General features: G+C 37.9%; 1 protein-coding gene and 1 long non-coding RNA gene across 2 annotated transcripts; both read left to right on the top strand.

Annotated features, from left to right (window-relative positions):
* Positions 1-1,197: 1,197 nt before the first annotated feature.
* LOC131931196 (uncharacterized) lies at positions 1,198-10,891 on the top strand. The gene is made up of 6 exons (XM_059287904.1): positions 1,198-1,291; positions 2,618-2,762; positions 3,829-3,898; positions 4,554-4,851; positions 10,279-10,675; positions 10,758-10,891. The coding sequence occupies exons 1-6, from the start codon at positions 1,253-1,255 to the stop codon at positions 10,889-10,891; spliced, it is 1,083 nt and encodes a 360-aa protein (XP_059143887.1). The 5' UTR covers positions 1,198-1,252.
* A 1,601-nt stretch (positions 10,892-12,492) lies between these two features.
* On the top strand, positions 12,493-14,205 carry LOC131931195 (uncharacterized). The gene is made up of 3 exons (XR_009384254.1): positions 12,493-12,628; positions 13,152-13,303; positions 14,136-14,205. It is a non-coding gene; the product is annotated as an uncharacterized LOC131931195 (long non-coding RNA).
* Positions 14,206-14,987: the final 782 nt, after the last annotated feature.

The following is a 14,987-nucleotide window of genomic DNA, read 5'->3' as shown; positions in this document are numbered from 1 at the left end:
TTGTAGTACTAATTTTTATAATATATTTCAGAAATAGTGTTTTAAATACATTTTTACCATCCCATGTTATATTCAAGACACCAGAAAATTGTTCTTGAAATTTAAAAATGATGCATTAATTAAACTTTAATAGCTGCTAATGATTTGTGTAATAACATGGCCTTGGTGCAAATTTAAATTTGAAGCTTGTATAGTAAAAATATATTTAAAAAGTAATTAGTTTTTATTATAAAAGAGTACAATCACATTTGATTTTTTTTTCTTCCTCATGCAACAGGACAACGTATTAAAATGTGATTTATTCTAATGACCAACGACTAAGGGACAAAATGTCACAATCCAACACGACTAAATTCATAATATATTCATATATACAAAATAACAAATTTTGTTCCTTTTCTAACACGTAAAAACCCAAATTATTATCCCTGTTTCCGTTCTTCTAATGGATGTATAGACACAATCCCCCATCAATAGTAGTCACACTTTTACCGTAAATTACGAAGGTAGCCTGCTATATTTAGAACAGGCGACCATGTATTTTCAAGGACGTTCCGTCCTGAATTCGTGATAAAAAACTCAAAAGTTGAATTTCGACAGGTTGGCTGAGTAAAAGGATGATATATGTACAGGTTGAATCCGACGTTTTTTTTTTCTTTTCTTCGTTGTGGATGTTGTCATTCGTCAAACTTGACCTAATACTCTAAGACAGTGGTTCTTTACCTTTATGAAAGTATTAAACCAGTTTCATAAACGCATCCATCGAACCCTTGATAAATAGTTTTATCGTCCGCACTGACAAAATCCGATTGTGAATTATATGAGTCTGGTGTGTTGTGTCTTCACCTCCGCCGAACCCCCTTGAGACTGACTCACCGAACCCCTGGGGTTCATTAAAACCCAGGTTAAGAACCACTGCTATAAAACACTCTAAATTTAGAATACGTTTATAGTACACGCATATACTTAAGTCGCTGCCTGCTAAAGTATATATTTTTTAAAATTTAAATTTTATCTATCTTCAAGGACACAGAGTACAAACAGTTTGTAAAAAAAAATTTCTTCCGTTTGTAATAATTAATGGGTATTACTGTATTGTCATTATGTCTTAAGTAAGTACAAGTAAAGGGCCCTATTAATTATCTCAAGTACATTTCTGTCTGTATAAATGTGTTAGTTTTCCTGTAAAGTGACACAGTCGCTAGCAGTCGAGTTGCAGCAGTTTCACAGATACCGACATTTAACAAACACAATGGGTGTTACAAGCCAAGTACTTTTCGCTGCCGTTGTTGTAAGTCTTATTTACTGTATCAAAAACATATTTCCTATCCTTACATAGTGATATGCCAACATCAAATCATTATTAATTACAGTTATAGCTTGTACATATTTCTTGAGCCACAGTCTTCGTATTCAAGTTTAAAGTTTTACATACTATAATCCTAGAGATAAATGGTTCTAAGTTTTGCATTTTATATAAGACGAGCCGACCCGCTGCGTATCATACGCCGCTATTTAGTTTTTTTTCTCTACTTTTCAGTAATTTATAATTTGTGAATTCGACAGTACCAATGCTGCCATTGAAAATATTTGCTTAAAAACACTAACACCCCCCCCCCCCACGTGAAAGCAGCCTCCTCTTAGTTACCTCCTCTAAGTTTAAAATCGTTTCAAACTAAATTATCTGCCCCTAATAGCCGTCACCAAACCCGTCTCTATGATTGTAAAATGTAAACAGAGTGAACACCGCTCACCAGATCATGTGGGGGTGGGGTGGGGGTGGTAGTGATAGTGATAGAGAGAAAGAGAGGGGACTGCAAGGAGGCGCTTGCAGCTTGTTTTCTAACTGATCCCAGAAGAGAATTATATATATAGAATTTTCATATATGTGGTTCAAGGAAGATTTGACTCAAATGACCATAAACGTAGGCTGAGCGGTAGAGCGCTAGACTGCAAACCCGAAAGTCTCGAGTTCGGATCCCGGGGCTTGAGTTTGTAGGACGTTCCTGAGTCCGCCCAGCTGTGGTGGGTACCTGACTCACGTTAGGGAAACAAAGGTGGCTGGACACAGTGCTGACCATACCATCCCCCTATAAGCTGCTGTCACTGAAACAGATGAACTCTACTTCATCTGCCCCATGTGTCTTGGGCACGAACGGGAAAAGATTGTGATAATCTTCGGCCTATAGAAAACCGCAATCTTGAAAAAACTAAGGATATAATTCGATTGAGATATCCAGGCCTCTATAGACCCCAAAAATAATAAACGCTATTTTCAGATTTAAAATAAAATTAACATTGTACGGGTGTACTGAACGAGACATAAATTAAAAACTGGTTACCATAGTGGGCCAAGTAGTGGGGAAGTTATGGGCGTTTGGTTGTTGCGCTGGTTAATTATGTTTTCATCTATCATGTCCGCGAAACAGATAAACTCTACTTCATCTAAGTTGATCTTCAAGAACGAGAGGAAATTTTTTTCAATTTAAAAAAAAATCTATTAAATGTTTGCCTTAAATCTTAAATGTTTCATTTCTTTAAATAGGAACGGACTTAGCAGTCATGTAAAACTTAAAACAATAGGACCAATGTAAAGATATATCTCTGTTTGTGACAGGTTTTCATAGTAACGATGAGCCGCCCAGTGGACAGCCTGTGTACTACACACTCCTGCCCACACGGCAGTGTGTGTAGGATTCTGCAGACGTGTGCTGGGCACCACTGCCCCCCACACGCCGCCTGTGTGCCTTGTGTGCCCCACGGTAAGGTCTCGTCCTGTCTGAGAGCAGGTCTTAAACCTGTCTTAAAACTGTCTTGCTATCGTAAGCGTGCGCGGGGGGGGGGGGGGGGGGCGCACCAGATGACACCAATCTAATTTAATAGGAGGTGACACCACAGTGATAAATTAAAAAGAAAAAAAATCTGCCTACTCGTGTTAATTTAACAACGTGTTAAAGCCATATAACAATTTTAATCACAGTTTGACAACGTCCCACTGACCCGCCGGTCTACTTGGATAAATCCTGGTGCACCCTTCCCCCCCCCCCCCCCCATCCCCCAGGTAAAAGGTCCCGGTGGGTGAATTCTCCCTTTCAGACCGAGCGATCCATTGAAATGATGGAGTAGAGTTCACAGTTTCTTGACTCGACTTGGAGAGGTCAGCGCTATGCCCATTTACCTCTATTTTCCCCAATGTGAGTCAGGTACCCATCTGAACTGGGTGGGCTCAGGGAGGTCCTGCGGTCCAGAATCTGGGCGGAGATCCTACCTAGCGACTTCCGAGCCAGCAGTCGATGCCCTACCACTCGACCACGCCGTCCCATACACTAATTATCATCATCATCTTTTCCTTTTTGTGCCAAAGACACATGGGTCCGCCACAGAAAAATCCCTCCACGTTTGTCGGTTACGGGCAATTTTCCTGGCAGTCCCCCATGACAGTCCTGCCTCTGCCAGCTGCTTCCCCGCGATGCGTTTCCACATCTCCCTTGACCTTACTGCTCTCTTTTTCCTTGGGGCGTCAAGTTTAGCGCCATTCCAGTGTTAAACAAAATTCGTTTATCTTTTTCCTATTTTAGCAAACAACTATTTTAGCCATACCAAAACAGAATTATCAGCAAACTATGTTTATAAATATTTAGTTAAGAAAATTAATACGTACGACCTCATTGTTAAATATAAAAGGTTTGAATAACTTAACATATTTTGTCTTGTCCTCATCTCTATGTTTCCCCCTGGGTGACACCCGACCTAGCGACGCCACTACGTATGACCATTGTTAGATATTTAGATTTGGAGAACTGAACATGTTTTTGTCTTCATGTCCAGGTGCCGATGCCGTGTGTCACAGACACAATTTCTTGCATGCAGTTCTTGTAGGAAACGCCCACTCACCTTGGTAAAGTTAAAATTCATTAATTTATTTATGTTGTTAGGCCGACTCATGTTGCAGATTATTTGGGGTTTTGGTCTCTTTATAATTCTTCAATTGGACTTTATAACAGTCGATATGGTAACGATATTCGGCTTGGTAACATAATCCTTTTAGTTGTTGCTATTTTTAATGTAGTTAAGGGGTATATTCAGGGGTCCGAACATTTTATTCCGAGGTCCAAATATGATCTTTTTGTGCCTTTGAGGATGGAAGTTGAAAGGCAAAAGTAAAGTACAGTTTTCGAACCTGACGGAGCAAGTGAAGTAGAGTTGACCTGTTTCTATGACCTCGACATATTATGAAGGGATAGTGTGGTCAGAACAATGCCAGCTGCATTTTATTTCCCCAACATATGTTAGGTACCCATCAGAGCTGGGTGGACTCGAACTCAGGACGTCAGTCCGAGACTAAAAACACGTTTGTAACTGTGTTTACTTTTCAACGGTAGGGTGGGGATCATCCCCCCACCCTACACCACCACCACTCCACTATTCTTATGAAGAAAAATATATTATCTTTAGCAGGACCAATTGTGATTTTCTAGAGCCTAATTTATGTTTACAAATTAAAAAACAAACCCTTTTAAATTTTCTATTTTGTTTTCCCCCCATGACCACAGGTCCATCCACGCCCGCAAATGCTACCCACACATCCCCGGCGAATGTCCATTCAACACCCACTGTGTATCTGACGGCTTCGGCCACGGCACCTGTTGCTACGGCAACCCCCTCTTCGGACAGCCCGCCATCAGCCACCACCGTATCTGTCCCGTCAGTCACTGCGGCGTCCAGTGTCCGTTCGGCACATCCTGTCAGCACGTGTTCATCTGTCCTTTTGATGTCCCGCCGTGCACCGAGAGATACGAGTGTCGGCCGGTTTATAATCCCATTAATCCCATTAATCCCTTGGCCTTAACGGCAGCAGTTTCATTAACGAGAACTGATTAAAAAATTTGGTTCCAAATTTAATGTTTTTGTTTTTTGTTGTTTTGTTTTTTTTTAATTATTTTTAAAAATTCTACTGACAGTGGACAATAATATGGTAGGTGGGCGATGGGGAAAATAAAACTACAGGAAAAAAAACTACGGGAAAAAAAATCATAGGAAAAGTCATAGCAAAAAAAAGTGACAAAAAATGTCAAAAAAATATTAATTTAGCAAATCTGGAGTCGACCGTGAAGTTCATCAAGACGTTGGTCTTGTTGTATGATTCTTCAAATACACAAAATACTAAAAAGAAGAAGAAACAAAGAGTTAAAAATTCTATTACAATCAAAGCTTGAAAACATATTGCCAAGGATCTAACACGATTTGGATATATAATCTTTTAAAAGAGCTCAAAAAAAAAAAAACAACAACAACAACACAGCACTTGCAATAAGCAAGGAAAGGTTAAATATAATTTATACAGGATCGAAGTATTAATGATACAAGTGATTCAGTACTGTCCTACTACGGACCAGTGTTTCTTTCAGACTTTTTTCTCCTGGGGTAAACTTGAAATTTCGGGGGTGGGGCCGGACTAAAATTTTGCGGAGGGGGGGGGGGGGGCGGGGGGGGGGGGGACGGGGGACGACGGACACACACTGTTAAAAGTGTATATTTTCTGTATAAATTCCATTTCGTTCGGGGGGCTGTAGACTTTCTTCGGGGGGGGGGGGGGGGGGGGCGTCATGTCTACTTCCCCCCCCCCTGAAGAGATGCCCAGAAGAAACTCTGCTACAGACTCTTCTCAGAATAGGTGTGTGAGACGGTGGTACTATGTTATTATCAGGTGTAACGTTAAGGTAAGAAATATGGCTATACGTTATGGTTAGGAGGTTTGATTAGTATTGGCATCAGTTATTTTGATCAATCGTTAGTTTACTATCGGTAACCTGAAACAGAAGATCTTATTATTATGGTATTATCGGACTCGGGTACAACACATGCCCAGCAGGGTCTTCAGAGGCGTAGAGATGGGGGGGGGGGGGGTACATATGTCCCCGGGCGCAGACCTTAGGGGGCGCCAAAATGGGTTGTAAAAATAAATTAAAATGTCAATTTAGCTGTATTTTAGCAGTTTGAGGAGGGGGGGGTGCAAATTAAAAATGTGCTCCCGAGGGGGGTGCTAAATTGAAAGTTTGTCCCCGGGCGCCGGGAAGGGTCGCTACGCGTCTGAGGGTCTTTAAGTAAGATAAATGCTACAAAAACACAAACGAATACAAGATAACTTGAAGTTTAGTTTAGTTATAATTTATCTCTAAACAAACTATAAAACACACCATAACAAACGTTGATAAAAAAAACTGTCTAATTTGACAAAACAGTCATATAATTGAATTACATCAGATTATACTATTCCATTATGACTAGATTGTAAAGGGGAAAAGTCACAGGGAAAAAACACAAAAAAATCAGGAAATTATGTCACAATTGTCTATTTGCATGGAATTTATTACTACTTTTTACAAGCTTTTATTCAACTTGCTTCCTCTGTCGTCAGTCGTCAGTCTGTCTAGATCGAAACGCCGGAGTGAAAATTCGGTCACTTCTACTTGACCGATACGATTCACAGTTGGCACGTGGGTCAAGACATGAAGACAATGCAATCTGAAATTAAATTTGACTTAATTGGATGCCTAATTCATTTTTATGACTTAATTAAAATTTGGACCGAATTAGTAGGCATGTCTATCCAACCACACCACACGCGTCATCACGCTCATTAGCTGCGCCATCACGTTCATTAGGCGCGCAATGGTTTTTAGTCATGTAACTCGTAAATAAAACATGTAAAGTACTGAAAAAAAAATTGATAAAAAACGTTTTAATAACAAGCTTTTATGTAATAATGCACTAAAAAGTAGAAAATAAATTATAGACTACTATTTAAATAACTATAAAGAAAAGCGTGGGTGTCTTCCTTAACATTAGTAAAGGTATCCAATAGATACTAAAGTGACCCACGCTTTTCTTTAAAGTTATTTAAATAGTAGTCTATAATTTATTTTCTACTTTTTAGTGCATTATTACATAAAAGCTTGTTATTAAAACGTTTTTTATGAATTTTTTTTATATATTAAATATCCAGAAAGTGCAAATCAACTTACGATCAATTAAATGTATACATGGTGCGTAGGTTGTATATGTGTAGTAATATTTATAAGACATGTAAAAAAAATTTTTAGTATGAAGTTTGTAGGTTTTTAATTGTGTTATACATACAATATTTAATAGAATATATTAGAATGTTTCAACCTTCAAGGTTTTCATCGTGGTTTTTTTTTAAATACTAACTTTAAATTAGTGTGGATTCGCATAAAAACGTAGTTAATGTGACTTTCTGTCCATAATACATCGCATCATTAGTTCAACCGCCTGTGCTGCCCACAATTATCATGTTCATTACGTAATAAAGCATAATTTCAAAACAGAAAGACGACACGGTACAAAGGCTGTCATTTGAAGCAAAACGTCAACAACACACGTTTGATTGAAACATTGAAAATGTTGATTGAGGAGAAGCCGACAAAGAAAAGGCCTACGACAGAAAAAAAATGCAAATAAGAATGATGTGCCTAAATTGCTTTTATAGGCTACTTAATTTTTCTACCGCGTATTTAACTAAAAACCTAACAAGAGGATGATCTGTACATTTTCTTATAGTATATTTACATATTATTCTTTTAAATCATAACGTTTTTAAAGTTTAGAAATATGCTACCATAAAAACACCAAAAACTGACTTTTTTCTAATGTTTTTCCTAAGACTTTTTTCCCGATCCCCTAATGACTCCATACTAAGTTATGCTACAATAATGATATTAAACCTTAATCTCATACTTAACCAAGATACCATACTTGAGTACGGCAATTGATAAAACATTTAACAAAGCATACAAAAATATAAGAAAGTAGATCTAGGTCATTTTTCTAAAAATAGATTGACTTGCTTGTTATTTCGTGGAAAAAATTATGCTGTTAACTAAAAGATTAATGGCAACAACGTTTGACCTACATTCTAAGCTGGTTGTCTGCAAAAACCGGAAATGTCATTTAGGTCAAAATTTAGTGCCGCACTAAATAGACATAAACTATTCAAAACCTAGACACATACTTAAAAAGCCTGTTCACACGTTTTTTTAAAAAGCGAATTATGTTTTAAATTATTGCCAACTAAAATGCTAAAAATGCTTTATCACACTTTCTATACCTTCCCTTCCACACAACCCTCCCCCACCCCCACCCCATCCCTTCTTTCTCACATGGTTCTACTAGAAATAATTACAGAATGCTTTTTACAATGTGTAAAACATGTAATAAATGAAGACAATTCGCTAGTCTTCACCTAGGTAATATTTTCGACCTGCAGATGGTTTTGTTTTTATGGAAATTGGAAGTAGTAGCCTGTATCACACGAGCCAATGGGCTGATGGATCATCATTTTGTTAGTATGTTCTGTGTGGGATAGAGCAGTGGCGTCGCTAGGTTGGGTGTCGCCCTGTGCAGCACCTCATGGTGTCACCCCCCCCCCCCCCCCAAATAAAAAATACTGCTGTGTAATTAGTACAAAATATTTCGTAATTAAACCTGTAGTACAATTAAATGTTGTTTAATTATTTTTTTTTAGTTTGAGATCACAAGTGAAGTTTTATTGTTGAAAATCATATTTCACACTTTTTATACACCCCCCCCCCCGGTATGGACTCTTGTGACGATGTGTGACTGGGGTGGGTTCAGAAAGCGTGACGTCACAGCTTGGCATTTAAAAATAAATACATTTGGAAACAGAATTTTAGCAAATTTAGAGAGTATATTTTATGATAGTAGGGAAAAAAGTCACAGGGAAAAAAAACAGGAAAAAAAAGTCACAGGATAAAATGTCACAGGAAAAAAGTCACAAATATGTATTTGAAAGGGATTTGTTAATTCTTTTATGTTTAAAATATTTAGAAAGTGCATATTAACTTACGATTAATTAAATGCAAAATAATGTGCGTAAACTAATATTTAATTTATAACACACGTACAAAAGTTTAGTACGAAGTATGTAGGTTTTAATTCCGTTATTCAAATAAAATTTAATAGAATGTTCCAACCTTCTAGGTTTTTATCGTGTTTTTAAAATACTAACTTTAAATTAGCGTGAAATGGCATAAAGTTGTTGTTAACGTGACTTGCTGTCCCTAACTCATCGCAACAATAGTTCAACCACATGCACTGCCCACATTTATTATGCTCATTACATAGCAAAGCGTAGGATCAAAACAGACAGCCGACAAGGTACAAAGGCTGTCATTTACGCGTAAAGTAAACACACAATATGGACGGACAAGGCCGACTGAGGAGAAGCCGACCAAGAAATAGCCTACGGCAAAAAACTTGAAAAACGCAATGACGTGCCCACATTTGTGTTGTTGTTGATTTATTCTAATGCGTATTTAACTAAATACGTAGCACAAGTTGAGGTTGCTGAGTAAATTATCATCTCAAAGGTTTTTACTTATTATTGTTATAAAACATAATGCTATAAAGTTTGCACATATGCTACCAAAAAAAACACCACCCACATTAATAAACACCCAGAATTTTAAAATTCTCAACAATTAAATCAAAAAGTCACAAAAAATGTTGTAACTTTTTTCTGTGACTTTATTTTTTTGACTTTTTTCCTAGCAAAAACTGCAACTTTTTTTTCTGTGTTTTTTTTCCTGTGACTTTTTTCCGTTCATCATATTTGATATGGTTTTTCTTTTCTTAAAGATTTTGCTTTGTAAACTGTAATATAAAATAGATACTTAATGTATATCGAAATATCTAAAGTTGTTCTAGCTTAGTAAGAGTTATAAAGAAATCGCAGTTTCACCCCCCCCCCCCCCCCCCATGTTTAATTTAGAGAGCTAATGTGTTAGCTTGCAATAAGGATTAGAAAATAGGATTTCAATTACGGTTATTTCATTGTCTTGGTCGTTCGTGTTGAAACGTCTTTTGTTCCTTAATATTTTAGCCGTTAAGCCAACTGGTTTACCTTAAACATTATTTATAGCCCTGTACATCAAAGAAGCTTTTAGACCCAACGAGTAACCCAGGAACATGGATTTGAAAAAGGCCAGCTAATTCAACGTCACCAGCCTGCTGTGTTGTGGTCGAGACTATTTCCGCTACATAGTTATTTAGCTAATTAATTACCCTGCGTAATTTAATGAATGAATGTGCCGTAAACGTAGATACCATGTGAAAAGTGGATGGTGTTTTTTTGTGTAAGAAAAAATGTGTAGGAAATAATGTGGGTGAAATGCGTCGACGTGGTGACATTGCTCGCTCGACTCTCGACAGCCAAAGAGCTAGAATTCAACCAAACAGCCAGACAGACAGCCAGACAGCCAGACTTCTAGACTTCCAGACAACCAGACAGCCAGACTTCCAGACAGCCAGACTTCTAGACAGCCAGACTTCCAGACAGCCAGACTTCTAGACAGCCAGACTTCCAGACAGCCAGACTTCCAGACAGCCAGACTTCCAGACAGCCAGACTTCCAGACAGCCAGACTTCCAGACAGCCAGACTTCCAGACAGCCAGACTTCTAGACAGCCAGACTTCCAGACGGCCAGACTTCCAGACGGCCAGACTTCCAGACAGCCAGACTTCCAGACAGCCAGACTTCCAGACAGCCAGACTTCCAGACAGCCAGACTTCCAGACGGCCAGACAACCATACTTCCAGACAGCAGCTGTTAACTGCAGACTTACCCGTCATTTAGGTAACAATCTCTCTTACTTACTTAAATCATCTTTACTCCTTGTGTAGCATAGGGCCTCAACCATAACCTTATACTTTACCAGGTCCCCGACTGTGTTTCGCCGTCTCCCAAGTCAAGACATCCCTGCGGCCTTTAGTTCAACAAGAAGACTCCACTTCCAGTCTGATTTGGGCAATCTTTTTCGTCTCCGCTAAAGATCCAACACGTCTCCCCTGAAAGTTCCATTTATCTCCCCAGTAGGTCCCACTCATCTCCTCTGAAGATCCCTTTTTAAGCGCCTGGCATGTCACATTTGTATGTGCCTTTCACAATGTAGGCCCAAACCAGCGCCACTTCCTCCTCCTTATCTGTGGTACCATAGGGTCCTGTCTTGTCCTTCACCACAGGTCTATATTAGGTCATTTGTCCTGACATCTCTATCCCAGAATGAACTAGAACGTTATTGCGTTCATGTAGTTTATTTTTTGTTTTATTTTTTATTTGTTTTAAACATTTGCGAGGAGTAGCGAAAAAAAAAACCAACCACGCAACACCAACTCACACTCACACATACAAAGCACCTCTACTTCACCGACTGGCCATTTCAATTTGACAATTTAAAAACTCACTCCGACTACCCTAATTCGTCAAGTTCACATATTCATCGCCTACAAACTCAAGACCTCCCCAATATCAACCCTCAAATACACAAACATTTGCGTAACAAATCAGCCGGGGACCTGTGGACATAGTCCACCTTAGTTACACGGTAGTAACGCCACTGTTCGCCAACTCAACATCTTCACAACTAACAAAAAACCTAATCACACCTCACGTTTAAAAAAAAAAAATTAAAATTTTATTAAATGTAGTAGTGGTGGTGGAGGCGATGAGAGAAAGGAGGGGGGGGGGTAAGAGACGGGGGTGGGGGTTAGGTTTCCTTCCACCTCCGTCAAGGTCAGATCCGTGACGGGTTAAACCGAGCCAACGTGACCACGACTGCTCGTCTGCTACGCTTGTCAAGCAACATTGACAGATTTATTAGGTCGCCGTCTCAACACTTTCAGGAAATTCCCAATCGCTCATACATCAGTGATGACCTTGGACTGTTTGAATAAAAAAAATAGTTTTTTTATTGTGTGTGTGTGTGACTGTGTGTGTTTTAGATGCGTGTCTGGGTGTGTTGGGGTGTGTGGGGGCATTTGTGTGTGTGTGTGTGTGTGTGCGTAATATGTTAGTATACATGCGCGCGTGTGTTTGTAGATGCGTGTTTGCTGTTTATACGAGTTAGGGTATACATATGTATTTGTTAATTTGTTTGTATATGTATGTGTGTTAGAGTGTGTGCTTATTTGTGTGTATGTGTGAAGTCTTGTTTGTGTGTGTATGTTGGTGCATGCGTTTTTGTGTGCGAGTCTGTGTGTTTGTGTGTACGTGTTTTTTATGTGTGTGTGAGTGCGTATGTGTGTTAGCTTGTGTTAGATTGTGTGCATGTGTGAACACGTGCATTTGTGTGTGAGAGAGAGAGAGAGAGAGAGAGAGAGAGAGAGAGAGAGAGAGAGAGAGAGAAGTCAAATCGACACCGTCTTGCAATACAAAAACAAGGATACAAGTCGACCATCCCTCTTCAACATATCGCTGTCATACCTCTATCTAATCCGCACATTTTAAATCTTCATTTCTTGTTCCACGAATTTTTCAAAAAATTTTTTTTTAAAAACTCCACAAACTTCGTAGTGCATCACCCCTCATCAATAATTCTGTTACCGTTAATGTTGACACTTCTTGGCGGGCTGACGTCTGCCCCGTCCGGGTCGTGCTTCCTGTCATCGGCTCACGGCGCTTAGAGGGTTAACTCCAATTTTGTATAAAAGACAGCACGCTCGGCGAATTCAATTGGGGTACAACGAAACGATACCGTCTTCAAGGATTGATTCTATCATGATTTACACAAGTCTAGCAGTACTGGTGGTGGTAGGTTGATGTTTTTTTTTTTAAAATGAATAATAATAATAGTTGATGATTTTTTAAAAAAATTAATGATAATGGTTGATGATTTTTTTCATGCAAATTTTATGATTAGGTAATTCCTATATAATTATGTTTTAGATAACTCGAAATAAATCTAATAAAATTCGTAAGACCTAATTTTAATGATAAAAAAAGAATATTCTACTTCGATTTTAAATAAATCGATATCGTTATCGCCCTATATTAGATTTACCAAAAGTGTAAAACAGATCATTCGTAGCAAATAGTATAAAAATGAACTCGTGATTCTTTTAGGTTCAATTTAAAAAAGAAAAAAAAAGAAAACGTTAAATTATTTTTAGTACCTAAAACAATCCATTAGATTCGGTTATTTCCCTTCTGATAGCTTACTTTTACACAACCCACCAAACTGAGCTTGTCGGATAAGGTTATCTCCCCTTATGACCCACTAACATCACAGCAACCAAAAACTCACCGTATCTGCTCGACTTATCTCCCCCTCCAGCTTCTGGCCACACTGACCGACGCGGCAGGTTCCGGTCAGCGGCTTGTGTGCCAGAGTTCTCTGCCGACCCGGCACCGTGTGTCGTGTCGTCCAAGACTGTGCCGGACCTATCTGCCCCCCACGGGCTGCGTGCGTCCCTTGCGTTCCATTAGGTGAGTATGGTGTTATGTGTGTTATGTTATTATGTCCAGGTATGTGGTGTTGTGTGTGTTATGTTACTATGTTCAGGTGTGTGGTGTTGTGTGTGTTATGTTACTACATTCACATATGTGGTTTTGCTAGTGTTGTGGTCCACATAATGGTCTTGTGTGTGTTATGTTACTATGTCCAGATGTTTGGTCTTTTGTGTGTTATGTTACTGTGTCCATATATGTGCGTTGAAGTGAATGTATGTTACTATGTAATAAATATGTAATTAATTTTGAATTGGTGGGAGCTTTTGGTTGCTAAACGGAAAGTTTCGAGTTCGGGTCTCGGTTAAGACTTGAGGCTGTAGGGCGTACCTGAGTTCACCCAGCTCTGATGGGTACCTGACATCCTTTGGGTAAAGTGCTGACCACACTATCGATTCATATGCCAATATCAAGAAACATGTGAACATAATCTGCCCAAGGGATTGCTAGGTCTTTACTTACTTATACATATGGTATTACGATATATATATATATATATATATATATATATATATATATATATATATATATATATATATATATATATATATATATATATGTATATATATATATATATGTATATATATATATATATATATATACACTCACATATATATTAACCAAAATATGTATGCATATTATATATATATATATATATATATATAAGATGAAACTGTGTGTAGATATGCTTTTATGATAATAGTTACACTATTGATAACGTGCTTACAACATTTGCAATAACATATCAAAAAAGAAATTAAAATATACAGACGTCTATATTGTTACGTCATAATACCCATTGTTGTTTCAGGTATCGATGCCGTCTGCAACAGAAATAATTTCCTCAATGTTGTACTTGTCGGTAACCCCCTGGTGCCACAGTAAGCGATTACTTTTATACTTCGTCACTAAAAATATATAATTCATGTTTAGTTTGTATGTACATTCCTTTTTTTTTTTTTTACTGTCTGCTTAGCCCTATAAGATTGTAGTTTTTTTTTTTAGTTTGAGTTTGGGTTAAGTATGAAGTTATGGATGGGATGAATTTGTCTCAGCGATTCAAAACAATATGATGTGGTTAGCATGGTACGGGTCAACTAACAGCAGGATAGTAGTACTAGAATTATGTTTTAATAGTTTAGAAGGTCAGAATGTTTATTCAAATCTAAAAAAACAACAAAAAAACCATTCAAGTTATTTTTTTAAAAATAAAAATGTAAACCCAATAAGTTTAAAAAAAAATTATTCCTATTATTCCTAAAAAATTATTATTATTAGTCATGATTTTAACGGATTGTGCACATCTTATAATGAAACTTAACACAAAGTTTTTCAATCTTCACGAAATTAAAGATAGCTATTAAATATTACCTAAACATTACCATAGACTACCACTAATATCGTATCATTTTACTTTCCCGGAGAAAAATTTAAAACCCAAAAATTTTCCTATGCCACTTTAAATAGGAATCACGCCATTTCAGAGAACATTAATGTTGCATGTTCGCAGAGGCGTCTTGAGGCGGGGGCGTGGGGCGCGTACCGCACCAGGTGACACCATTTAGGGGGTGACACCAAGACACTTTTTTTTTAAAGAAAATGCTTTTAGCTAGTTCAGTTGATAACTAAATTTATTTAAAAAGTATTTTAAGTACAAATTGGA

The sequence above is a fragment of the Physella acuta genome, unplaced genomic scaffold (genome assembly GCF_028476545.2).
Source record: "Physella acuta isolate Inbredline_101_S28 unplaced genomic scaffold, ASM2847654v3 ptg001912l, whole genome shotgun sequence".
NCBI classification, from domain to species: domain Eukaryota; kingdom Metazoa; phylum Mollusca; class Gastropoda; family Physidae; genus Physella; species Physella acuta.
The sequence above is the reverse complement of the archived record's forward strand: the minus strand, read 5'-3'. Positions and strand labels throughout refer to the sequence as shown.